Source organism: Neoarius graeffei, chromosome 16, assembly GCF_027579695.1.
Source record: "Neoarius graeffei isolate fNeoGra1 chromosome 16, fNeoGra1.pri, whole genome shotgun sequence".
Classification (NCBI taxonomy): domain Eukaryota; kingdom Metazoa; phylum Chordata; class Actinopteri; order Siluriformes; family Ariidae; genus Neoarius; species Neoarius graeffei.
Window position 1 is genome coordinate 58,460,051 of NC_083584.1, and position 27,879 is coordinate 58,487,929.

Below are 27,879 nucleotides of genomic sequence, written 5' to 3' on the forward strand. Positions count from 1 at the left end.
CTGAATTGATTATTCACTTAAATATGAATAATATGATACATTTTGGGGATTTGATATGGCGAAATAGGACACAATGGAAAAATCAAGAACACACCGGAAAGATGAGAATAACGGCGCTGGTAAAAGAACAGCGACTGTACCGGCTGAAGGTCGCGCGGGTCTCTGCTGCGGCGCGCGAGCAACGGGACATCACTACCGCACCGGACGGAGCGCGAGGCGGGGGCGGGGCAAAATGACTGGCCGTAGATTCTATCAAAAGTTCGATCTAAATTGACCATGGTTGCAAAATATTGGCCAAAAATACGCAAACACTACGAAATAAGAAAGTAAGATGAAAAAGAAACATTCTATTGCCTTATACTGCAAGACTAAAACAAGATAAAACTGTCAAAACTCACCTTTTCAGTGATAACGTCCGAACAGATCACCCGCATAACAGAAAGACCGCAAATGGAAGCACGATCAACTTCTAACTGTTGGAGTGGAAAATTCCATTCTACACATGCAAATTGTTAATGTGTGTCCTTCCCTGCACACAAATAACACGCTACGGTAAAAAATAGACCACAACTCATTTTATAGCTCAGAAATTCATACAAGACCAGCTACCATCGTAACATATTCTGTAAGAAACATATTCTATACCTAACTTTCAGCTTTTGTTTTAAAAAACAAAATCGCAGATTTATAACTAAATTTTTATACGGCGTAGTGATTTTAAGTTACTACTTTTGGTGAGGTCGTGACCTTGAGCCTGAGGCTTTCCGTTTAGATCAAAACACACGATCGTATTGGTTTCGGGTCTGTGGAAAATGGAATTACAACGGTGATCAAATATTTTGCATGATGTTTTATTACAGTTATGATTATTCTGTGAGCGCACCAATCCTTAGGTGGATAAAGTTACAACTTAAAATACAATTAGTGATAACTGTAGACTTTTCAGTGGACTACAACCTTTTTAAGGGAACGTGATGTAGTCAACCATTTATCATGTCCCAGATCAAGCCGCCATTTTTCCACAAATTTGCAGAATTTTTGCCAAATTCTGAATAGAGTATTCACATCAAAGATTTAGTTTTATCTGTATTATTTCTTTCATCATTTTATTTCAAATTAAAACCAACATCACCATTCAAAACCGTATAGTTTATTGACTGAGTATATTTAGTGGGGGACCCCCACAGTACCCAGTTTCTGAGACAGACCCATAATTATAATTGATTCCATGAAAATATATATGATTGAAAGAAAACATCGTTTCTGCCCAAAATAATGCCTTTTCAAATCAGCTATAAGAAAAAAGAAGAATAAAAAATTCCCCACGGCCTCAGATCGTTTCAAAACATGAATGAATGTGAAATTCCTTCATTTCATTTTCTCTTCAGTGCTACTGAATTCTCAGACAGGATCACTGGTCAGAAAGTGTTGATTAGTTTTCTGTAACTGCAGCTCAGATGATAGTTCTTACAGTAATTCACATTACAGTTAAAAAAAAGTTTTGTTTCTACAGTAACAGGGATGATAACCTACAAGACATAACCTCAGATTAAAATTAAACAGGTTGAACATTTATGGAAGGAGTCTCCAGTGTCAGCACTTTGTAACAGACGAGTTTTATGCCACATCGGAGTTAATATTCTATTCATTTCAAATGAGGAGTAAAAAAAAATAGAGTCTAAAATTATGATGTATCATGAATTTAATACAGTAAAAATCGCAAATGGTCTCAGAGGAAAATGCATTGTTGATTGTTCCCCCCCCCCGTTGTGTTTGTGTTTTATTCCTTCCTCATCCCACATCTTGAACTGATCCATTTCTCTTTATTTACTCCATGGACCTCTGAATCACTATCGTATCCATAATTACACACAGGAGACAAACAAATGGCTCTTATTATTATATTATTTATTTGTCTTTGTACAATGTAATTACAATACAAATATGCAGGTTTAAATACAAAACTCTGTAAATAAAGATTAAAAATAAACTCCACTGTTTTTCTTATCACTAGATTACAGTTTACAATCACGTTTATGAGGTAATTTAGTTTCCTTCTTTTCCAAAAGAGATCTATGTTTTTGTGGGGACGTGTGGTCTCGAGCCCAGGGTCATCAGTTGGATCGATTCATCCTGGCATCTTTATACATAAGATACAGAGATACAGAGCACAGATCAAAGATAAACTCATTAAGGAGGGAAGTTTCTGCTGCGAGGCCATATTGCAAACACGTTTGCTTTGGGAAAATTGAAATAGAACCCATTTTGCAGCCTCAACAGGCTCCGGTAACCCTGTATATTAGTGGTATTAGTGGTGATCATGGGCGCCGCCAGGGAGGGAAAGGTTAGAACAATTCTAGGGGCCCAGCACTGCCATGGGGCCCTTTAAGAGGCTGATAATATGCTTTTAATGATTTTAATAAGACTTTTGAAATAACAACAATGCAATATTCCATCTGGTCAAATGAACTAATTGAACAAGGTTGTCTATTTCTTGAGTTCTTCAACATATTGTCATTTAACCCTCCCCCTTTTGCAAAATGGTACGGTCCAGTTCTGGTAGACGCGCGATACGTTAAATCTGTGTGCTGATCAGTGCAATGCAGCCAGCCAGCCAGCCAGCAGTGGAATGCGTACAGTCTATGATCGCTAAATATGAAGAGTGGCTGTCAAAAACGTAAAGAAAGGCAGCTGAAAGCTGAGAGGGACCGGAGAGGCAGCCAACTGGTCACTCAGTTTTTCCCAAAGAAAGGTAGCTATCGCTCACATGTGTGTTCAAAATATTAGCGAATGGTAAATGAACAGTATGAACGTGGTTGGATTAGCCTATCAAGAGAACACTTTTACAGTTTGTACAGTGACATTTTTTCCATTTTAATAACTGAACTGACTTGTGTGATAAACAAGATGAAATATTACGTTATGCTGGTGCTAATAACTAGTGCTAATAACCAGTTTCATAACTAATGGGGTGCCCTAAATATGCACAGATTCAGCCTCAGGGGGACCTCCGCCCTACCAAACCACTGAACCCCCCTTTGGAGAAGGAGGTAAGCAGCAATACAACCCATAAATGCTTTAGGACTGAAGTTTTTAATGAGCGAGCGCCATATACAGTTTGCTAGATTAAAGTGTTGCTAATAACGGACACCAGTCAAGTGTTTGACATGGTTACGTGTGTGGAATGTTCACACGTTCTAAACCATTGGTTTCAAATTGAGGAGCTGTAGAAAGCTCAGCACACATAAAAGAGGGATAGAGGTTACAACATATGAAGAAATACGTACGTAATTGATCAAATTGAAATGTCACTCCGTGTCACTTTGAAATAAATTTATAATAAGATGTTTCCTTGCAATTGTGACGAGGGTGGGCAAAGTTGGGGGGCCCAAAATTCTAATCTTTCATGGGGCCCAAAATTTCTGGCGGCGCCCCGGGTGGTGATCAACAATACACTGGATGGAAATCAACCAAATTTGTGATGCGCGAACTGTGTGGTCTTAGTGAACCAATTTGGAAATATATTGTGCCTGTCCTTTGTATTATTATTATTGTTGTTATTATTATTATCTTCAGTGTTCCATATAGCACAGTGTGCAGTCTGGCTTTGAATATCTAGCTTTTATCCTCCTCACTGAGAAACTCCAGACGCTGGAGTCCGATCAAATCCAATCACTCAGCATGTTCAATCAGAACACGCCACGGAGCTACGCTGAGATCCGTGTCCATTTAAATCACTTTAGAATAACAAAACTACCAGAAAGCATGGAGCATTATTGCAGAGTGAGAGCTGCATCAGTAGAAAAATATACACAGAAATGTGTGATGCACTGGAATGAAGGATCCCTGGACAGATAAATGGCGAGGCCGGCTTTGGTGACGAAAATACTTACTGTTCAGAGCATGTACATTGCTGAGTATATTTTAGCTTTTGATTTGATATATGATTATTAGTTTATTTATTTATTTTCCAGGATGAATAGTTCAAAAATAAAATTAAAAATAGTTCAAAAGCCAGTAAACATATTGTATGTACTGTATATTCTTATGATAACAGAATTAAAAGAATATATCGTGAACAAGCGGGCATCATATCAAACACTGCTGTTCATGATTCCAGGACTTCTAATCCATGTCTAGTCCTTCATGCTCAAAGTTTTCTGGAAACAATTCGATCTTTTCAACTCCATCCATCACATCACAACATTGCTCTCCGACATCACTCACCTCTCCCATCCTCAGAAATGATCCCACGTACATTTTTCACATCAGGGCCTCCTTGCTGATTTCTTCCTCACTTTCCAACAGAATACACTTTGCGTTTTCCCTTTGTGCCCATCGGCTTCAACCCAAACTCTCCAAATCCAATTATAGGAAAAATGACATTGAGTGTTCACCCTAGGAGCGTGATCTTTTTCACATAATTTTCAAATGTATGTCCTTGTCTGTGGAAAAAATACCCGAACAAATTGTATCGTCAATGCAACAATACCAGGCTTTCATGTACCTACAGGTTGTCAAGGCCATGTTATTTATTCAGACATGAAGTCCTGACTGAAAATCAGGCTCAAGTCTAAACAGGCACATTTTCACCGTTGGGTTTTAGACTCTTCTCCTACTACACTGCCGGGGCCCTGATGTCAATTAGAAATGATCTCTGAATCTCTTTGTGCTAAGAGATTTATCAGCATAATCAGCCTCTCAGTTTGATGTCCATGTGTTGTTGGCAAGGTGCCGATATGATGCTTCAGCTGTGACTCACAGGGCTGGAATAATAATTAGCATCCACAAACAGGGTGATAAATAAGAGGTAAGAAAAACAACATGCTATTTACACTCCCATTTACTAGCAGTTCCATTAGCAAGTTTTCGATCATGCAGCCTCTGTTCTCGTCTCGTGAGTCAGAGCTTCTCTGTACTCCCAAATTATACGTGCTCTTCTGCCACAGAGGGTTGATGTAAAATAAATACAGGGAAACAACAAATCCAATGAGTAAAAATTAGATTTAAAATCTTTTTCACAACCAAATGAAGAAATAAATAAACTTTTTTGGCCGCATCATAATCAGTCATTTGCTCCTTTTACAGGTCGAAGGTCATGTGATTCACTTCACTGGGCCATTGCAGGAACAGCAAGCTCAAACCAAGACGACGTTCCATTCTTTAAAATTAAGTGTTGGGTTCTAGGATGCGCTCATGTTCCCACATCAAGAGTCACTTGGAATGACAGAACAAATTGGTCAGTTGTCTACAGAGTCCTGAAGAGCAGGTGCAAATGTGAGAGCAACAAAAGAGGAGAACAAACAGAAGCCAGAAGCAACAGGATGTGGGATTTTAATACTCGTTTCAAGGTCTATATATTTGCAATTATAGCTCGATTTCAAAGGTCTTTTGTAAATCGTTGGAGAAAGGGTTGGGTGCCTTGGTTTGTGATTTGGACTCCAGAGCTGCCCACTTGGCCTCAAAGCGCTCTGCTTCCTGGGCATCATCCGGGAGACTGGACTGCTGTAGACCCTCCATTGGCCAGTTGTTGGTACTACCACTCCCACTCGTCATGGTGCCATTCTGTGTCACGCAGGTGGAAGCCACAGTGGTGGTGGAGGGGAGTGAGTTTTGTGCAAGCCCATGGGAGGCTGGTTGGTTGCTGAATGTAGCACTAGCAAAGCCCCCAGACAGGTTAGGAAAAGTCGAAGGACCACCACAAAGTGTGCCAGTCTTGGGCCCCGTACCAACCCCGATAGTGCCTCCGCCTGTGGAACCAGTGGCACTGCAGAAGACATTTGCCACCATCTGCGAAGGTGTGATACCCACCACAGGCATGCTGGCATTGGGATACGTCATGCTGTTAGCTACGGCAGGCATGTAGGGCTGCATAGGCACATAGGCTGGCTGCAGCGGTGGCTGGCCGTACATACCCACAGGCGCTGGAGTGGTGTCAAAAGCCATAGGGAAGGGCTGCATGGATGTGGGCAGAGAGCCTGGACCTATGGGTACAGTGGGGACTGGTGGGGGCTGCTGAGTAGGTGGTGGTGGCAGGGTGGGCGGAGCCTGTTGCTGGGCTTTCACTGCCTTGGAGACTTCCTCTAGCCAACGTTCAGCTTCCGATGGAGTGCGCCTGTGGCCGGTTGAAGGTGGAGACTGAACAGGGGGCTCCGCCTGGACCCATGAGCTGGTAACTGCAAAATGCAAAAATGAGAACTGACCATCAAGACAACTTTTGATAAGTATTTATACTCCGGTTATTTTATTTTAATTGGACAAGAAACACTTAGTTATGTCACTGAACTGGGGGTGGGTTTCCCAAAAGCTTCTTAACACTAAGAGCATCTTAACTAAGAGAGAAAGTGCTGCTCGCTCTACCATTTGCTCTTGGGAAACTCAGGCCTGTCCTGTGGTGTGTAACAATAGTTTCAGTCATTTGCCATCCTTTAGCTTGGGTCTATAAACAGTCAGTCCTGCCTCTACAGCTCTCGAGTATGTGCTCTGTGTTTTCTACCCCAATTCTTAATGATGTGTGCTTCTTTTGCAGGCAATTATAATGGAACTCCAGATCCATTCTTATTCCCTGTCCCTGTGCAAGGGTTTTCCCCAGGTCTCTGCTGCCACGTCAAATTCCCATCTCAGCCACTGGCTCAATCTCAGGCCCATTTCCCAGCACTGGTCCTTCCCCTGGACCCAGGTACAGTCCTTGCACCAGCCCCAGTAATTGCTCCAGGCACTGTTCCAGCCCCTGATTCTGTCATAGCCAATTCCACTTTCTGTCTGTCCTTGATGCTGGCTCAGTCTTAGATCAGATTCCAAACTCGGTCCATGATTCTGTTCTAATCTCAGATCCGATTAGAGTTTTAATCTTTGTACCTGATCAAAGTCTAGTTTCTGTACCAACAACTGATCGTAATTTAGCCCTTGATTACATTTTACAGCTCGCATCCGATTTGAGCCAAGGTTAGATGTGTTTTATAAGATTATCTCTATTTCCCAGTTCCTTGTATTTCATGTTTTTGTAGTATTCTGGTTTTGAACATTTGCCTCCATTCAGTTTGCCTGTCTGTGCTGAACCAACCTACTGTACGACTGAGATGATATGGTTTTACCTTGAGGCACAGGTGGAGGAGGGATGGCAGGAGGAACGCTGCATGCTGGCATGCCATTGCTGGTGGCTTGGCCACTGAGGTCCTCCGAGGGTTTGGTGAACGAGCTGTTGATTTGGCTACACAGTGCATTGATGCTGTCTGCTTCAGCAGCCACTGACAGGTCCATCTCAGGAACTGGGGGACAGGATCAATAGATTGGGTCAATTACACAAAGCAAACGTCACGCAGAGGGACCACATAGAACGTAATAAAATAATCCGAGTCTAATGGAGCTTGCAGAATCGGTCTGAGACGCATGGCTGGGCGTTTAAATTGAATGTTTTTCGTGTCATTATGGACTGTCCTGATTCTTCATCACACTACTGAACATGTAGCGACCCTTCATAAACCATGTAGCACTTTAAAATGTGTCGTACATTCTGGAAGCCATGTAAAACGTTGCTTGTTTCTTCACTAGCATCTCCCCTTAGAGCAAAGTTACACTCAGTACCATAACAGATACGGACGTTACAGTAATAAGCCGCCGGTTTAGTCAACACCAAGTCCTTAGGCCACTGAAACAACAAACATAAGAAATCCTTGACCTGTCTTCATGCTACAAATAGTGCACCATCCATAATTCTCCTATCAGTGTCAAATCTGACCTGAGGGATTAAAGCAGAGAACAGAAAGGACTGCCTATTTTTCTCTCTCCATTTCTCTCCCTCATCCTCTAGAGACAGAGTTTCTGTAAAAATGCATGTTACTGCGGAGAAACACGGCAAAACAGCCAGCAGGGTCAACGCCAGCAAACCACAGCAGCTTTCTATAAATACATAAAAGGCCTGGGATTGGATTTAAAAAAGTAGAAATATTCAATAGCAGGGCACAAACATGTCAGAGGATTTATGTGAATTTATGTCTTTGTTTCACGATATATATTAAAAAAAAAACATCAGTGCAATATGTACAGTGGTGCTTGCAAGTTTGTGAACCCTTTAGAATTTTCTATATTTCTGCATAAATATGACCTAAAACATCAGAATTTCACACAAGTCCTAAAAGTAGATAAAGAGAACCCAGTTAAACAAATGAGACAAAAATATTATACTTGATAATTTATTTATTGAGGAAAATGATCCAATATTACATATCTGTGAGTGGCAAAAGTATATGAACCTCTAGAATTAGCAGTTAATTTGAAGGTGAAATTAGAGTCAGGTGTTTTCAATCAATGGGATGACAATCAGGTGTGAGTGGGCACCCTGTTTTATTTAAAGAACAGGGATCTATCAAAGTCTGATCTTCACAACACATGTTTGTGGAAGTGTATCATGGCACGAACAAAGGAGATTTCTGAGGACCTCAGGAAAAGCGTTGTTGATGCTCATCAGGCTGGAAAAGGTTACAAAACCATCTCTAAAGAGTTTGGACTCCACCAATCCACAGTCAGACAGATTGTGTACAAATGGAGGAAATTCAAGACCATTGTTACCCTCCCCAGAAGTGGTCGACCAACAAAGATCACTACAAGAGCAAGGCGTGTAATAGTCAACGAGGTCACAAAGGACCCCAGGGTAACTTCTAAGCAACTGAAGGCTTCTCTCACATTGGCTAATATTAATGTTCATGAGTCCACCATCAGGAGAACATTGAACAACAATGGTGTGCATGGCAGGGTTGCAAGGAGAAAGCCACTGCTCTCCAAAAAGAACATTGCTGCTCGTCTGCAGTTTATTAAAGATCACGTGGACAAGCCAGAAGGCTATAGACCCCTTTCACTGACGTCACCCGAAACCGGAAGTAAACAGACCCTGCGCCATTTTGGAAGACCAACAAACTCGTGATAAGGGGATAATAACGGCAGCGGTATGTGAACCCACGAGAATAAAGTGGAGTGGCAAACGACTTAAAAAAACAAATCTGAGCTGTTTTATTTATGATTTATTGGCCCAACAGTAGACTTGAAAGAAACCTGTGTGAGACTTGGCAAAAAACTGTGGATATAATGGATAAGTCTGTGCATGATCTGCGGACACTTTGAGGTAAGCAAATGCAAGAAATTCAGATTTAAAACATGCTAAAGTGGCCCCAAGTTGATAACTGTATGAGGAGCAAGCCTCCCAGACTTCTACAATTTAATAATAATAATAATTTAGGATGGTTTGGGGCTTGCTCGCTGCTGCCAGGTTGGTTGTTGAGTAGCCTGACTGTTTTTTTTTCCCTTGCGTGTGGTATCATTGTTGGCGCGAGGTTGCTTTTTGAACATGCCAATGCGGACACGATTTCCCCTGATGAGTTATGACTTCAGACGCGATGCGTGTGTGGAGGTGTGGAGTCCGCGTGATATGTGCGTAAGATAGGCTTCTCATGTGTTTGGAGATCTGTGCTCCGAGACAAGCGCAAGCACACACACCCCCAAGGGAAAAACAGGGGCCCCCCGAAAATATCAGCATAGTTCGAACACTGAGTGTAGGCACTGGGTGTAAACAACAAATAGTTTACAATGTCTGGGTAGCAAACAGATGGCAGAATTGGTGTCAGGTCCTCCTTATGTTTCCATTCTCCCTTGCCCCGAGTCTTATCATATGGGTCAAACCCATCAATCACAGCCAGTTTCTCCACATACCGTGCCCTTTCTGCAGCTGGTAATGTACTCGCATAACCAGAATTATCATCCATCGTGTCACTTTACTCTCGCTCGTACTTTGTTTTATATTGTGAGTGCATGTACTTGGTCTTCCAATATGGCGCCTAACAAAATCTCGCGGCGCGGTGACGTCATGTGAAAGGGGTCTATTGGGAAAATGTTTTGTGGACGGCTGAGACCAAAATAGAACTTTTTGGTTGAAATGAGAAGCGTTATATTTGGAGAAAGGAAAACACTGCATTCCAGCATAAGAACCTTATCCCATCTGGGAAACATGGTGGTGGTAGTATCATGGTTTGGGCCTGTTTTGCTGCATCTGGGCCAGGACGGCTTGCCATCATTGATGGAGCAATGAATTCTGAATTATACCAGAGAATTCTAAAGGAAAATGTCAGGACATCTGTCCATGAACTGAATCTCAAGAGAAGGTGGGTCATGCAGCAAGACACCAACCCTAAGCACACAAGTCGTTCTACCAAAGAATGGTTAAAGAAGAATAAAGTTAATGTTTTGGAATGGCCAAGTCAAAGTCCTGACCTTAATCCAATCGAAATGTTGCGGAAGGACCTGAAGCGAGCAGTTCATGTGAGGAAACCCACCAACATCCCAGAGTTGAAGCTGTTCTGTACGAAGGGATGGGCTAAAATTCCTCCAAGCCGGTGTGCAGGACTGATCAACAGTTACCGGAAATGTTTAGTTGCAGTTATTGCTGCACAAGGGGGTCACACCAGATACTGAAAGCAAAGTTTCACATACTTTTGCCACTCACAGATATGTAATATTGGATGATTTTCCTCAATAAATAAATGACCAATAATATTTTTGTCTCATTTGTTTAACTGGGTTCTCTTTATCTACTTTTCGGACTTGTGTGAAAATCTGATGTTGTTTTAGGCAATATTTATGCAGAAATATAGAAAATTCTAAAGGGTTCACAAACTTTCAAGCACCACTGTACATGTCTCAACAATTCAATTAATGGCATATTTAAAGGATTTTTTTTTTTTTGCTTTCATGGTTATTCATTATTACAAGAAACAAAAATGGGATAATACTGAGTGTTAATATTTTAATAATGCCAAAAAAAAATCAGGATAAAGGTTCTGTCTCAGTCTGAATCAGGATCAGAACAACTTTGATTTCTTGAGTATTAAGCAATGCATTACTCAACACAATTACTATTGTTCCACTAGTACTATATAACTAATTTCTCTAGTACTAGTAGAACACGAGTGCTAGAGTACAGTGTTCTATAAGAGTTTGGACTCAAGTGATGAACCTGGTGATGGATTCTCCAGTATGTCGTGTCTACGTCACTGACCTGGGTTCTTGCTCTCAAAGTCGGTTTTGCGCTGCAGGGTAGACGGCAGCTCGTTCAGGCGCAAAGACAGCTGGCGTTTAAAAGGCGAGTTTTTCTGGCTGAGCGTAGGGAAACCACGAAACGAGCCCTGGCGCACAAGCTGCTCGAGGGGCGCATGACGGCGTGGGATGACGTGTGGCCCGCCTGCCTCGGCTCGCTCTACCTGAGTGGCAGCACCTTCTGGAGGAGAGGCGTTACCTGGTGGCACTGCAGGGATAGTGCACACTTCTGCAGAGAGGACGTGACATTCAGATTATGTAGAACCAATACTTAGCGACAAACTGCAACATACACTCACCGGCCACTTTATTAGGAACCCCCATATACCTGCTGTTTCTCTAATCAACCAGTCCCTTGACATAAAATCATGCAGATACAAATCTTCAGTTAATGTTCACACATCAGAACGGGAAAAATTGTGATCTCAAAGTGTGACTTTCTTTCAATGTGGCATGGGTGTTGGTTTGAGCCAGATGGACTGGTTTGAGTATTTCAGAAACTGCTGATCTCCTGGGGTTTTCACACACAACAGTCTCTAGAGTTTACACAGAATGGTGCGAAAAACAAAAAACACTGAGTGAGTGAGTGAGTGAGTGAGTGAGAGAGAGAGAGAGAGAGAGAGAGAGAGAGAGAGAGAGTTCTATGGGTGGAAACAAACACTTTGTTGATAAGAGAGCTCAGAGGAAAATGGCCAGGGGTGGGTTTCCCAAAAGCATCGTAGCACAAAGATCATCGTTAAATGGTAGAGCGAGAATCACAATGAACACTCTCTCTCCTAGTGAGGATGGTCTTAGCATTAAGAGACTTTTGGGAAACCCATCACAGATTGGTTCGAGCTGCCAGGAAGGACATTGTAACTCATATAATCACTCTTTATAACCGTGGTGAGCAGAAAAGCATCTCAGCATTCAACAGCAGAAGAACACATTGGGTTCCACTCCTGCAGCCAAGAACAGGGATCTTAGAATCAAGAGCAAGTTCCTATTAAAGTGGCCGGGGAGTGTGTATTAAAATACTCTGAAATCTAATAAAATCTGACCTCACACTTTTCTTTTTATTATCTAATCTTGTCCCATGTGCAAGATGTTCTACAAGACATTTTCCCAGCCTGCTTCAGGATAAAATGTTAGCATTTTTAATTACTTCTAACTATTTCTTCAAAATTGCGATACTGCACGGTATTCGTACAGGGTGCAGAATACTCCCCTACACACGCCGTCTCATTCGTGTTGTTTGTGCCCTGTCTAATATTCTCCTTCTGAGTATTTTTATAGGAGACTGGAGTCGTTGGTTTAGTGACCTTTCTTTTTGTCCTGCAGCTGCTTCATGATGTCCTCCTTCTCGCCTTGCTGGCTGGCTGAGGAGACGCGGAACGAGCCTTCGCGGACGAACGACGTGCGGGTGGCATCAAACGAAGCCGTGACGCCACACTCCTTCTCCCGCCGCTGCTTTCGCTCCAGACATGCAGCGAATGCACATCCTACTGCATGACTCAGACGCTCCCCCTGCCATAGACAAAACTTTGTGAGCAATATCATACCTATGTATGTTTTTTTTTTTTTTAAATCATGGTGATTGCGTTTTTGTTTTTTCCTATTAGGCAAAGAACTGGAAACAGCACGGCCTGGACATTTATCTGTATTCATGGAGATGTAGTGCAGCCTTCCAAGTTGGTATTATCCAGCTAATAAAGTCCTTCAGCAATGTCTGAATAAGTATCGTAACACTAGTACATGAACACATGGAGATTTATTTCCATATCTGTTCCAATCTTCTTCAAAAAACATTTTAAAATGATTTCAGAGAAAACCTTCACGCATGAGACACGTATTTTAGATGAGCACTAATTCTACGAAAAGGTCAATTGAACTCTCGTACAAAGATTGTCCTTGTAACAGTCAAAAACATCACTCATTTCCTCAAGTACAACAACATCCTGCAGCAGGCAGCCGTTCCAGTTGAGAGAATTGAAGCACACGGTCCTTATCTCCTTCCGCTTTACTGGAATTAAATGATGAATGTAAAATACAAGTCGCTCTCACCGAGTCCTTCAGAGCCATGAAGCAGTGGCACATCCAGCGGCGAGTGGTTCCGTCCCGGCAGATATAAGAGAACGCCTTGTCATAGTTGCGGTCCGGTGCACAGAACGACACCTTCTCAATGGTCTGATCAACGATGAGGTCCTACAGGTGATGGAAATTTGTTTACACTTTGGGCAAAAAAAAAGCCAATCATCAAGCATTTCCCCCATCAGCCCTGGTGCGTTTTATCACGTTGTAACCATCCGCTCTCGCCGCAATTATGGATTTCATGGATGACCATATTCAACAATGGAACCCCAAATACTGAATTACATTTTTGGTATTTATACAGTATCTTTAATAAAAAGCGTGATGGTGACTGACTTGAGCGTGTGAAGCAGCATCAGTGAACGTTACCAGTGAGCACAAGGTGTCGTGAATTACCTGCACACAAGTGTCAGTTTCGGACTAGAGGAACTTTTTCAGTAGTTCTTAGAACTGTTCGAGGAAGTTCCCCCTTTTTTCCTGTGTCCCCTCACTGCAGGAACGGGGGACGATTATAGTTCTTAGAACGCTGTTTTGAGGAACTTTTGTAGCTCTGACTTCAGGGAAGGTTCTCTCCCAGCACAGGAGGAACCATGAGTGATGTAAGTGTACGGTGAGTGGTCAAATACATGAGCTAATGCAGCACTGGAAACTGTCATTTTTTTTAAATCAGTGTAAAATGTCAGCAGTATAAACAACAGCACTTAGCTTTTGCATTAAAACATGACACATGGAGTGACAGTAAAGTCCAGGCTTTACAAAGAATATATAAACTCGCAACATTACGATTAGCATAAACTTGTCCACTTTGTTGGGTCGAGTTTCAATCACATGTTTCTACAGAAACAGACCATTCCACTGTGCTGTAGGATGGGGGGAGAACAGGAAGTGTTGCATATGCCCATTTTCCACCAAAGCAGTTCCAGGGCTGGTTCGGGGCCAGTGCTTAGTTTGGAACCAGGGTTTTCTGTTTCCACTGACAAAGAACTGGCTCTGGGGCCAGAAAAACCGGTTCCAGGCTAGCACCAACTCTCTGCTGGGCCAGAGGAAAGAACCGCTTACGTCAGCGGGGGGGCGGAGTTGTTAAGACCAACAACAATACCAAGACCGCGAAAGATCGCCATTTTTAAGCGGCGAGAAGCAGCAGCTGTACAAACGCGAAGTCATCCATTATTATTGTTGTTGTTGCTGCTGCTTCTTCCGTGTTGTTTTTGCTTCGATATTCATGCCAAGGTTTATGCAAACGTAGCGACGTAACTGACGTATACAGCGACGTAACTGATGTATACAACGACGTAACTGATGTATACAGCAACGTAATGACGTGGCTTCCCTTAGCACCGTGAGCTATGGAAAAGCAAACTGGTTCTCAGCTGGCTCGCAAGTTGAACGAGTTGTGAACCAGCACCAGCACTGGCCCCGAACCAGCCCTGGAACTGATTTGGTGGAAAAGGGGTAATAGTGATATTAAAGTCTTTATTTTGCATTATAAAGGAGGGAGGCAATAGATAAGAATATACTAAGAACGTATAATATAAGTGACAAAGGAAGTACAATCCAATTTTGATGCCTCTAAAAATATATCAATCTTAATTCGCCATCACGTAAGAAAACCTGTTGTAAAATAATTATCCACACGAACAACTTAAGTAAACATGTGCGTGAAGGTTCTCAGGTCATCGTAAACCGGAGGTGCTAAAGAAGGCAACTGGGCTTGATTGAAATCCTTGAAGATGTTTCACCTCTTATCCGAAAGGCTTCTTTAGTTCCATCTGACTAGTGGGGAGTTCCAGGTATTTATCCTCTACTGGACTAAAAGCAACCCTAAGGAGAGTCGTTGAGCAGTAACCACTGAAGGAGGTGGGCTGAGACACCACTTACAGTATCAGCCACCTACAATGCAGTCCTTAGCACACTTCCCAGAAAACTGAATTAAAACTGAATCCACACCAAGACTCAGCTGACTTCAATGACTCACATGATGGCAGAGAGAGTCAACGACCCACAGATCACCCTTACGACCCTCTAGGCTGCTAACACCATTCACACCCGGCCTCCGATGACCTTAACACCTACAGGATGACTGAGGCCCTGTCCACACGGCAACGGATTCAGGTGAATCCGATACAATTGTTTATCGTTTCGGCCTGGCGTCCACACGGCACCGGCGTTTTGGGTGCCCCAAAACGCAATCTTTTGAGAACGGGTCCCAGAGTGGAAAGATCTGGCAACGGTGCCGTTGCGAAGTCGTCTGGATGAGTAGAACGGATTTGTTTACGATGACGTCACAACCACATGACTGTGAGTGCTTCACGCCGGGTAGAAGTGTAACGAACTCGATGCGAGTTGTCAACAAATCCTATAACTTGGTTCATGAAACGCGCTTACAAAATATTTTCACTGTGAATATTTATTGTGTAATGGTGCAAAGTGAGAGAGAGAGAGAGAGAGAGAGAGAGAGAGAGAGAATAGCCCTTAGGCAGAGTCAATCCCGCCAGCAAAAATAGGGAAAAAAAGGAGCGATCTCACCTCTTCAGATGTTGGTTTAAGTCCTACAATACATTCCTCAAAAAGGGCGTAGAAGAACAAATTAATCCATCAACGTGTAGCATTCAATTTATTCCGGACCATTAAAGACGCCGCCTTCCGCGTAGAATCATACGTCATCCTCGCTGCCATATTGGATGGGTCAAAGCGGAGAATAAAGATGCCTCATTCATGTGCTGCGTTTAACTGTACCAACAGGTTTACCGTCCAAACGAGATCACATGGGATTACCTTTCACAGGTGAGATGGGAAAAATACTTTTCATTGTATTTGGTCATTATAATGTAATTTTACGAACAGATTTTTCTGACTTTGTGGCTAATATGAAGTCTCGCGCATAATAGTTTATGCGCATGCGTCCTTACTTCTTCTATTGTTCTGGTGTCTCCAAAGGGACCGTCTTACAGCGCCCCTAGAGGTGTGGCATGTGTATTGCATCGTTTTCAGCAAGCGTTGCATTGCCATATGGACCTGATATTTTACTGATCGTTGCCCATTTGGATGCGATATTTTTAAAATAACATCTCGTTGCCGTTGTCGTGTGGATGTAGCCTGAGGCTACATCCACACGACAACGGCAACGAGATTTTTTTTTTTTAAATATCGCGTCCACATAGGCAACAGATCAGTAAAATTTCAGGTACATATGGCAACGCAACGCTTGCTGAAAACAATGCAATACACATGCCACACCTCTAGGTGCGCTGTAAGACGGTCCCATCGGAGACACCAGAACAATAGAAGAAGGGGTTTACGCATGCGCATAAACCCCTTCTTCTGTAGCATCAGCCACATAAAGTTTTGATTATTAATCAGTAGCGTAAAATAGTATCTATTGTCTAAGACACTTATTTATATTTCATATTAAAACGTCTATGTAAATTAATACATAGAAGCCTGGCCAGGCGCTGAACATTCTTCTGCCTTCACTTTAAGAGAAATTCAGGGCAAGCATGAGCCTAGCTTCTTCCATGTCACTCACCCTGTCACTGTCACACGCACACACCTTCTCACTCCCTATCCTATGGATATAGTCCCTTTAAATCACGTGCTCGTTTTTTGAATGGAGACACGGAAAGAGGAATGAATGGGGGTAGATGGAAGCCGGTACGCCAACATTCTGATATCCTCCAGAATTCTTTAATGGACCGGAATAAATTGAATGCTACACATTGATGGATTACTTTGTTCTTCTACGCCCTTTTTGAGGAATGTATTGTCGGACTTAAACCAACATCTGAAGAGGTGAGATTGCTCCTTTTTTTCTTTTTATTTGTTGACAACTCGCATCGAGTTCGTTACACTTCTACCCGGCGTAAAGCACTCAGTCATGTGGTTGTGACGTCATTGTAAACAAATCCGTTCTACTCATCCAGACGACTTCGCAACGGCGCCGTTGCCATATTTTTCCACTCAGGAACCCGTTCTCAAAAGATTTCGTTTTGGGGCACCCAAAACGCCGGTGCCATGTGGACGCCAGGCCGAAACGATAAACAATTTTATCAGATTCACCTGAATCCGTTGCCGTGTGGACAGGGCCTGAGAAGGTCAAGGACCCATGTGACCTCGACGACTCTCCTTAGGGTTGCTTTTGGTCCATTAGAGGATAAATACCTGGAACTCCCCACTAGTCAGACAGAACTGAAGAAGCCTTTCGGATGAGATGTGAAACGTCTTCAAGAATTTCAAGCAAGTCCAGTTGCCTTCTTTAGCACCTCCGGTTAAGTTAACTAAACATATCGTCACCAAATCAATAATTTTCCACCGCAAATTCACTCTTTATAATGTAAAATAAAGACTTTAACGTCAGCTTGTAACACTTCCTGTTCTCCCCCCATCCTACAGCACAGTGGAATGATCCATTTCCGTGATTGAAATTCGACCCAACAAAGTGGACAAGTTTATGATCATCGTAACGTTGCGAGTTCGCTGTTTTCATAGAAACACAAGAATATTTTTGGACAAAATGCACATTGATATGAAAAGAAACAAACTAGTGATGTTGCTATACAACCATCAGCCAGCTTACATCACTTGAGCATTCCTACTGGCAGTGTAAATGCAAACAGGAAAAAAAAAGCCCTTGAAGTTCTGTCATTCCCAGGGGAGCTCCTAAGGGGGTTCCTCACGAGTCCCGAAAACCGTCTGGTCCGAAAGCATCTCAGAAAAAGGCAGAAAAACTGTCGCTCCTGACAACACTTCAATTCTGCCAGCACCGAGACTCACTGGGGTCTACACTGACTGCTTTTTGAGACTCTGGAGGTAAAATGCATGATCACTACTCTGATTAGTCATTCTCAACCAACTCTCTGACTTCTGGAAACACAAACCTTGATCTCATTCAAAGCAGAATTCCCAGAATGACCAGGACAAAAGGGATCACGTTAAGTCTGTTAAAGGAACCATTTAAAGGCGACGCACAATGATTGCATCGTAAATAAGCTCGAGAGGGCAGAAGTGCGTCAGGTGAGGAGCCCGTTCAACTCAAGCCTCTTTAATGGCTGGAGAGGGCCAGCGCTCCGAGAGGCAGCTCAATGGCCAATTGTGTTCTGGGTAGAAAAAGCCAAAAGACATGCGCGATCAGGAAAGAGGAGGGGCTGCTGACTCACTTCACACTTCTGGGAAAACAGGAGGCCATGGGGCTTGTTAAATGTCAGGGCGGGACCCCAGACGTGCTTACCCAAGTTCAGAGTGTATGCAGCAGGACGCTCTGGAGCCATATGGACATTGGTAAAAGGGGATTAGGTCTCTATGCTGACTCATGGCAAAGCAGACGGATTAGCAAAAGGGCAGGGAGAAAGAGAGAGAGAGAGAAGGAGGGAGGCGATGGACGGCTGGTTGTATTGGGGGAGGGTTTACAGAGAACAAAAAAACCAGGGTTCTTTGTGCTTTCCACTCTTTTCACAGCCTGGAAGAGAACAGGATGACTGTACTCATAATGTAGTGAGGCCCACTGTTTACCTCTCAGTACTGTGTCTATGGTGTGTTTTTATATCCTGGTGGGGACCAAATGTCCCCACAAAGACAAAACTGTCAGATATTCCTGCCTTAAAAGCAGCGACATGGGTTTCCAAGGTTAGAGTTAGATTTAGGTATCGGTGTAGGCATAGGATTAGGATTAGATAGTCTGACAAAACTGTGTGTGTGTGATTTGAATTTAAATCGATCAAGTTCTCTGTTGTCAGGGCAAAAGTTTCTCATGATGATTGGAAAACGGGACACTTACGAAACTTGAACAGTCCTTAAGAATAAAAATACTTGTTTTAAAAACAAGAAATTTATACTATTAAAAAATATGCCATGTTCAAAAATCCCTACTATCCATCCCATCAGCGAGAAGAAGCAACCCTCAAACCCGTGTGTGGCTTCACAGACGACTTTAGTAGCTGCACGTAAAGTAAAGTAGTTGTGGGATTTAACTTTTGGGGAGCAGCCAAGTTCCCCTGCCGTGCTTTTTTCCCGCAGTTTCCCTCTTATTCAAAGGCTCGTCTGTAAGCTAAGGCCAAGACACAACACTGTCAGCAAGTACCATTCAACTGATGCATTTTCAAAAGGTCCCTGTCTGCGCATAGATTTTAACAGCTACAAGGACAATGAATGATGTGCTTACCTTGGTTTTGTCATCCACCACTCTCAGACCATCAGCCGAGACCCACAGCATGGCTTTTACCGATTTTTTTCCAGTCTGACAGAAAGAAAAAAAAACAGAACAGCATGAAACTTTCAAAGTTCTGTCGCTTTACAGTGGTTCTTTGACCTCACCATAGCAGATATTTTTTGTTATGCTGCTGTGTACAACTGTGTTTATGCATCATTCATGGACAAAAAAATTAAATGTAGCCTACGGACTCCAGTTTTGATTAATGAGGTCATCACCCAGGTGCTGAGCTGTAATAAAGTGATGAGAATGTTAAAAAGAAGAAAGTAAGACCTAGTGAGGCCAGTATGAGGCAGCAGTAGCTCTGCAGAAGAAGAACGAGAAACGGTATGTAAATCAAGAGAAGTGGAGTGCAAACGAGGATCGAGAAGGACACCGAGAGGGAAGAAGGACCTGGTGGAATTCCAGCCACCTTTTAAATCTGCTAAAGCAGCTGCAGCGAGAAAGGAAGTCATAATGTGAAACTAAGCAAAGCCGAAGAGAATCAGCAAACAGGGAGAAAACCAGTCTTGGACAATGAGAAGGGGAGGGAACAGCTAGAACCAGCTGGAGAACTCTACTGGGATACCGGAGATGAAAGGACTCACACAGTCGACTTTGGCAGACACACACTTAGGTTGTAGCCCTCAGAATAATACCGATGCACACATTATACATCATGTAAATGTTCCCCGAGTTATCAGCTAATTAGATGAACCTATCTAGTTCCAACTAAACCAGAGAGAGACTCAAATCTAAATGAAAATGTACAAGGTCTAAAAAAGTTGAGACGCTATGTACAATATACATTTTTTTAAAAAGGAAGACGATGATTTGCAAATATTTCATTGAAAATCGTACAAACACATCAAATTATTGTTTTTTGAAAAAATATATGCTCATTTTTAATTTGATGTCAGCAACAGGTTTCAAAAAAGCTGGGACAGGGACCTCTACTTTTAACAACACTCTGTAAACGTTTGGGAACTGAGGAGACCAATTGCTGGATTTTTGAAAGAGAAATGTTGTCCCATCCAGCTTGCCTGCGACCCTGTAGAAGGATAAAGCGGCTACAGATAATGAGATGAGATGAGATGTTGTCCCATTCTTGCCCGATATAAAATTTCAGTTGCTCAACAGTTCGGGGTCTCATCTCATCTCATCTCATCATCTCTAGCCGCTTTATCCTTCTACAGGGTCGCAGGCAACCTGGAGCCTATCCCAGCTGACTACGGGCGAAAGGCGGGGTACACCCTGGACAAGTCGCCAGGTCATCACAGGGCTGACACATAGACACAGACAACCATTCACACTCACACCTACTGTCAATTTAGAGTCACCAGTTAACCTAACCTGCATGTCTTTGGACTGTGGGGGAAACTGGAGCACCCGGAGGAAACCCACGCAGACACGGGGAGAAAATGCAAACTCCGCACAGAAAGGCCCTCGCCGGCCACGGGGCTCGAACCCGGACCTTCTTGCTGTGAGGCGACAGCACTAACCACTACACCACCGTGCCGCCAGTTTGGGGTCTCCTTTGTTGCATTTGTTTGATTATATTTCATTATGCACCAAATGTTTTCAATGGCAGACAGGTCTGGACTGCAGGCAGGCCAGTTTAGCACCTGTACTCTTACTACGGAGCCATGCAGTTTTAATCTGTGCAGAAAGCAGTTTGGCATTGTCTTACTGAAATAAGCAAGGTCTTCCCTGAACAAGACATCATCTGGATGGCAGCATATTGCTCCAAAACATGTTTATATCATTCAGCATTAATGGAGCCTTCCCAGATGTGCAAGCTACCCATGTCATGTGCACAAATGCACCCTCATCACATCACAGATGCTGGCTTTTAAACTGTGTGATGATCATTTTTTAATGCAGTGCTGCCTGAGGGCATGAAGATCACAGGGCATCCAATATTGTCCTTGTCTCTTGCATACAGAGATTTCTCTGGATTCTCTGAATTTTGTAATGATATTATGTGCCATAGATCAGCGGTTCTCAGCTGGTTTTGCTTCAGGACCCATATTTTATGTTGGACATCAAGTCATGTCCCAACACTACTCTAAAGTTATTTCATGTAAGTAAATGAAGAAATGCGCATTAAATTTTGCATGAATCATTTACTACCTCAGATAACAGAAAATAAATCAACTTGCATATTGGGTTGTTCAGGTTGTATCGCAGAAGTATACAGTGGAAAATATCAGTTTATTAAATGCAGTGCACAATGAATTAATTATTCACGAGATTAATATGGAAATGAGCCGCGATGTAAATGTATATATTATCCTGAGTAAGTGCAAGTTACCTCGTCTAACAAATAAACACAGAGACAAATCCTCAATTACTAACTATGCACTAACTATGAAAAATGCACAAATATTAAATGCATAAACCTAATAATGAGAATTAAATGCAGTTAACGGGAACAGAGCCAAAATCACAGCCTGTCAAATCAGTGAGAAAGAAACCCGAGGGTGTGAGTTCTTTTTTTTTTTTTAAGTGTCTGAAAATCAGGATGGCATGATCGGATACAGGAAACCCGATTTGAACAAGGCATGTGCAGAAGTTAGGTCATTTCCACCACTGCTTTACAGCTGCTGCTCGATTGGGTGATTTGGGGTTAGGGTTAGGAAGTGACATCATTTCTCGCATGGTTTGTCCAAATCAGGTAGTGATATGTAGAATAATCCCTTGTAACCCAACAAAAAGTCCACAATGTGCAAGGAGTAATGCTTGGTTCACACATTGGTGTTTCAGCCTTGCGTATGTACGGCGTACCAGGATACGTGGCAGTAAGAAAGGAACGTCACAGCATCGCCAGCTTACATAGCTAATACTCTAGGATGCGTAACACGATCTCCTTGTACGCCAGGGTGCGGTGTATTTTTAAGTCCATACTTAAAAATCTGTAGCAGCTTTGATACGTCACGTGTACGCCATAAAAACGAAAGCTACGCAGCAGGAACGCTGCTCAAACACCTATTATGCTGTGCGAACACTTTAGTTGACATGTGTTTGATGAAGGTGGCTCCGGGGCTGGCTGGGTGGATGCGGCTGATGTCTTCCCTCTTCCCTTGCCCTTCTTGGGTCCTGATTTCTTCGCTGGCATGATGCTTTCTTGACTGTGACGAATGACAACAAACACAGCATCGGGCCCCCTTTTATACCCATCTGTGAACGCTGCAAATACGCAGCAGCAATGTCACACGCAAGAACGAAGCACCACGCCAACGAAAGCAACGAAACGGTTACGCCGCGGCAACGCATCAGTACGCCATAGCTTTACATCCCTTGAACCCCATACAAATCCCAGATACGCCACAGGAACACCACACATATGCCGTGTACGTCACAGGACTTTAATTTTGGACAAAATACGCCTCATTTCTTGGCGTTTGCCCCACACGCCACTTACGTGGCAAGATACGAGACAGTGTGATAGTAGCCTAAAAGACTGCAGAAAACATGAAACCATCAGAATTCATAAAGTATTCAGAGACAAAACACTCAAGCTATAAAAAAACAAGCGTGGTGAGGGGTTTTTTTGTCAAAAAAAAAAAACCTCAACAGTTGGAGATCGAGCTTTTTTTTTTTTTTGCCCACCTGCTTTGCATCAGACTCGTGTGGAGGTTCTCTGATCATATGGACAGCAGCAGGTAAAACAAGCTCCTCTGTAACCGTGTGGGTCTTTTTGCATTCGGAAATGTGATGAAGTGACAGTGCACAAAAAACAACAACAAAAACAAACAAGCAAAAAACTCAACAGGCTTGTTTACATGGCTTGAGGGTTTTGTCTTTAAACACTTTATGAATTCTGATGGTTTCTTGCTTTCTGCAGCTCACCACACGCTGTAGACTGCACAAACCATGCCGGTCATAGTTTCATTTACTTTGATTGTTTTTTTCCCCCCAGCCTTTTATAGAAAGAAGAAATTTCAGTTTATCAGATGTTAGCACCAGTTGTTTGCAGGTGAATTAGCACCATGGATGCACAACATGACAGAATTTTTATTAGCAATTTTTTTTTTTTTACACTATCAAAATAATTTGCTTTTTTTTTTTTGGTCGTACATTTCCATGGTTTTTCTTTTTGTTATGTTTTATCATTTGCATTTAACCATGTATTTTCTTTCCTCCCAACCTTTGGGAGGAAAACCTTTCCTCAATGTAAAATTGTGGAACGTTATTCTTAAATTGTTGCACGGTTTGCCCACGCAATCTTTCACAGAGCGGTGAACCCATCCCCATCTTTACTTCTGAGAGACTCCGCCTCTCTGGGATGCTCTTTTTTATACCCGATCATCTTACTGACCTGTTGCCAATTAACCTAATTAGTTGTGAGACAGGGGTGGCACGGTGGTGTAGTGATTAGCGCTGTCGCCTCACAGCAAGAAGGTCCGGGTTCGAGCCCTGTGGCTGGCGAGGGCCTTTCTGTGTGGAGTTTGCATGTTCTCCCCGTGTCCACGTGGGTTTCCTCCGGGTGCTCCGGTTTCCCCCACAGTCCAAAGACATGCAGGTTAGGTTAACTGGTGACTCTAAATTGACCGTAGGTGTGAATGTGAGTGTGAATGGTTGTCTGTGTCTATGTGTCGGCCCTGTGATGACCTGGCGACTTGTCCAGGGTGTACCCCGCCTTTCGCCCGTAGTCAGCTGGGATAGGCTCCAGCTCACCTGCGACCATGTAGAACAGGATAAAGCGGCTACAGATGAGTTGTGAGACATCCCACTAGGTGTTTTTTTTTTTTTTTAACATTACACAAATTTTCCAGTCTTTTGTTGACCCTGTCCCAACTTTTTTGAAACATTTTTTCTGGCATTAAATTCAAAATGAGTAAATATTTTACCCCTTAAATATGTCCGCTTTTCAAATTTGTATATTTTAGATTCTTCTTATTTTTTATTCCATTTATATAAATACTTCTGGGTTTTTTGTTTTTTTAAATTCTTTTATTTTAACTGTTCAAGCACCAACCACCAAATTCCTCGTATGTGAGAATGGACTTGGCGATAAATTTGATTCTGATATTTTTCAAAAAACAATAAAAATTTCTCAGTTTCAACGTTTGATATGTTGTCTTTGTACTATTTTCAATGAAATATAGGGTTTCCCAGATTTGCAAATCCTCACATTCTATTTTTATTTATATATTATGCAGCACCCCAACTTTTTTGGAATTGGGGTTGTGTGTCTTCACAGATTCTGTTTTCATCATACAGTATGTTCAGGCGGAAATGGTACATGATCATCACATCACACCAATAAAGCAAAGAACACGACTACTGATCAGATTTTCTGTTGTTTTTATTTCTTTCAGGAAAGTATTTAGATGTTTGGAACCTGCACCATACCTGTAGCTCCAACGATGTAAGGACTAGCAATGTAAGGATGACCTTGAGAACCTGCCGTATAAACTTCACCTTATTTAATTTATTTGAGCGAGCTTTCATGTCGAATGTGAGCAGTGTCAGGTTATAAGCAGTTATTATCTAGACTCTTGAGTGGTACTCATCGTACTGAAAAGGAAGAGGGAGGAAATACTCACCATTTTCAGTTTCTTCACAGCCTCCTCACATACATGCATCCCTCTGGACTCCTCCACCTCCACCAAACCCAGATACTGCAGCAGAGAGAACAAGCACAAGAAAGAGAGAGACAGAGACATTCGAAATGCTTGACCACAGATCTGCAGCGTCATGAGGTGACAGAAGGACACAGCAGGTCCAGGTTTTCTACTTTTATGAAAGCCAAATATGAGCCATTTTTGACCATTTTCACTCAAAATCATTGGTGGAATCCCTAATAAATGACTGTATAACTTGTCTACTGTTAGCCAACTCAAACATTCACTGCTAGATTTTATTTCACATTAATCGTAAAATGTGGTGCTCCTGTGCAAAACGTATGAAGGTTGGCAGGTCTGCCTTGGCACATTTGGTGAAAACCCAACACTATGAAGCATGGTGGCTGTAGCATCATGTTGTAGAGATGCTTTTCTGATCATCCAGGACTGAGAAACTAGTCAGGATTGAAGGCAAAATGGATGGAGACAAATACAAAGCAATCCAAGAAGAAAAACTGTTTCAGTCTGAGAGGGATTTGAAGACTAGAGCAGATGTTCACCTTCCAGCAGGACAACAAATCTCAATCAAAGCCCAAACCTCAATCTGACTGAGAATCTGCAGCAAGATTTGAAAATTACTCTTCATCAATCTGACCGAGTTGGAGCAGTTTTGCCAAGAAGAATAAGCAAAAAAATATATATATATATCTGGATCCAGATGTGCAGAGCTTACAGAGACATAGAAGAATTGCAGCTGTCACCACACTCAGAAGTGGTTCTACCAAGTATGGCTCGAAGGGGTTGAATATTTATGCAGCCAACAATGTTTTACCCCTTCAAATGTTCTATGTATTGTGTAAAAGAAAAGAGGGACAAATTCATTTCTATTACAGGTTACAGCACGACAAAATGTGTCTGCTTCTGAATTACTTAGAAATGACTGAATAAATTCTTTAGAAATAAATAATTCCAGCATGGACGGCCAACACAACATTTACAGACATCCCTTCTCTTCTTCTGTTTCTTACACTTTGGGATTTTCCTCCTTTGTCACATTACTAGCAATCAGCACATCTTTCCCAGTAACGTCTCAGCTCCTGTTCACGCGACCCCTTGTGAACTGTCCTGTTTCTCTTTCTGGTTGGTTGAAACATCACTATTCCGAGGATTTCACCATTCCCAGTGAGTTACTGGCTGAATGAAGGAGTCATACAGGACAGGAAGGTGGTGGAAAACCAAAAGGAGGACGTGAGTAGAGTTTCAGCTGTGGTCTCAGACTTCCTAACTTCATTTTGTGAGATTTTTGCATATTTTATTCTTCTGCAATAACAATTACCAAATAATACAGTTAGGTTCATAAATATTTGGACAGAGGCAACATTTTTCTAATTTTGGTTCTGTACATTACCACAATGGATTTTGAACAAAACAATTCAGATGCAGTTGAAGTTCAGACTTTCAGCTTTAATTCAGTGGGTTGAACAAAATGATTGCATACAAATGTGAGGAACTAAAGCATTTTTTAAACACAATCCCTTCATTTCAGGGGCTCAAAAGTAATTGGACAAATTAAATAATTGTAAATAAAATGTTCATTTCTAATACTTGGTTGAAAACCCTTTGTTGGCAATGACTGCCTGAAGTCTTGAACTCATGGACATCACCAGACGCTGTGTTTCCTCCTTTTTAATGCTCTGCCAGGCCTTTACTGCAGCGGTTTTCAGTTGCTGTTTGTTTGTGGGCCTTTCTGTCTGAAGTTTAGTCTTTAACAAGTGAAATGCATGCTCAATTGGGTTGAGATCAGGTGACTGACTTGGCCATTCAAGAATATTCCACTTCTTTGCTTTAATAAACTCCTGGGTTGCTTTGGCTTTATGCTTTGGGTCATGGTCCATCTGTATTATGAAACGCCGACCAATCAGTTTGGCTGGATTTGAGCACACAGTATGTCTCTGAATACCTCAGAATTCATCCGGCTGCTTCTGTCCTGTGTCACATCATCAATAAACACTAGTGACCCAGTGCCACTGGCAGCCATGCATGCCCAAGCAATCACACTGCCTCCGCCGTGTTTTACAGATGATGTGGTATGCTTTGGATCATGAGCTGTACCACACCTTCACCATACTTTTTTCTTTCCATCATTCTGGTAGAGGTTGATCTTGGTTTCATCTGTCCAAAGAATGTTCTTGCAGAACTGTGCTGGCTTTTTTAGATGTTTTTTAGCAAAGTCCAATCTAGCCTTTTTATTCTTGAGGCTTATGAGTGGCTCACACCGTGCAGTGAACCCTCTGTATTTACTTTCATGCAGTCTTCTCTTTATGGTAGATTTGGATATTGATACACCTACTTCCTGGAGAGTGTTGTTCACTTGGTTGGCTGTTGTGAAGGGGTTTCTCTTCACCATGGAAATTATTCTGCGATCATCCACCACTGTTGTCTTCTGTGGGCGTCCAGGTCTTTTTGCATTGATGAGTTCACCAGTGCTTTCTTTCTTGCTCAGCATGTACCAAACTGTAGATTTTGCCACTCCTAATATTGTAGCAATTTCTCGGATGGTTTTTTCTGTTTTCGCAGCTTAAGGATGGCTTGTTTCACCTGCATGGAGAGCTCCTTTGACCGCATGTTTTCTTCACAGCAAAATCTTCCAAATGCAAGCACCACACCTCAAATCAACTCCAGGCCTTTTATCTGCTTAATTGAGAATGACATAATGAAGGAATTGCCCACACCTGCCCATGAAATAGCCTTTGAGTCAATTGTCCAATTACTTTTGGTCCCTTTAAAAACAGGGTGGCACATGTTAAGGAGCTGAAACTCCTAAACCCTTCATCTAGTTTTAATGTGGATACCCTCAAATGAAAGCTGAAAGTCTGGACTTTATGTCCATGTCCATTATATAACTATAACTTGAATATGTTTCAGTAAACAGGTAAAAAAAAACCAAAATTTGTGTCAGTGTCCAAATATATATGG

At 42.3% G+C, this 27,879-nt stretch overlaps 1 protein-coding gene across 3 annotated transcripts in view; it reads right to left on the bottom strand.

Moving 5' to 3' along the window:
- Positions 1 to 1,956: 1,956 nt before the first annotated feature.
- The window catches only part of numbl (NUMB like endocytic adaptor protein), a 104,267-nt gene continuing 78,344 nt past the window's right edge, over positions 1,957 to 27,879 (bottom strand). For 2 of the 3 annotated variants that reach the window (XM_060943244.1, XM_060943243.1), the window contains exons 3-9: positions 24,886 to 24,960; positions 19,307 to 19,381; positions 13,126 to 13,266; positions 12,384 to 12,588; positions 11,045 to 11,311; positions 7,095 to 7,268; positions 1,957 to 6,176 (exon numbers count right to left, since the gene is read on the bottom strand). In XM_060943244.1, the coding sequence (XP_060799227.1) occupies positions 5,368 to 6,176; positions 7,095 to 7,268; positions 11,045 to 11,311; positions 12,384 to 12,588; positions 13,126 to 13,266; positions 19,307 to 19,381; positions 24,886 to 24,960 (1,746 nt within the window). In that variant the 3' untranslated portion in view covers positions 1,957 to 5,367. The remainder of the gene's footprint in view (positions 6,177 to 7,094; positions 7,269 to 11,044; positions 11,312 to 12,383; positions 12,589 to 13,125; positions 13,267 to 19,306; positions 19,382 to 24,885; positions 24,961 to 27,879) is intronic. The other variant, XM_060943245.1, reaches the window with a different exon arrangement.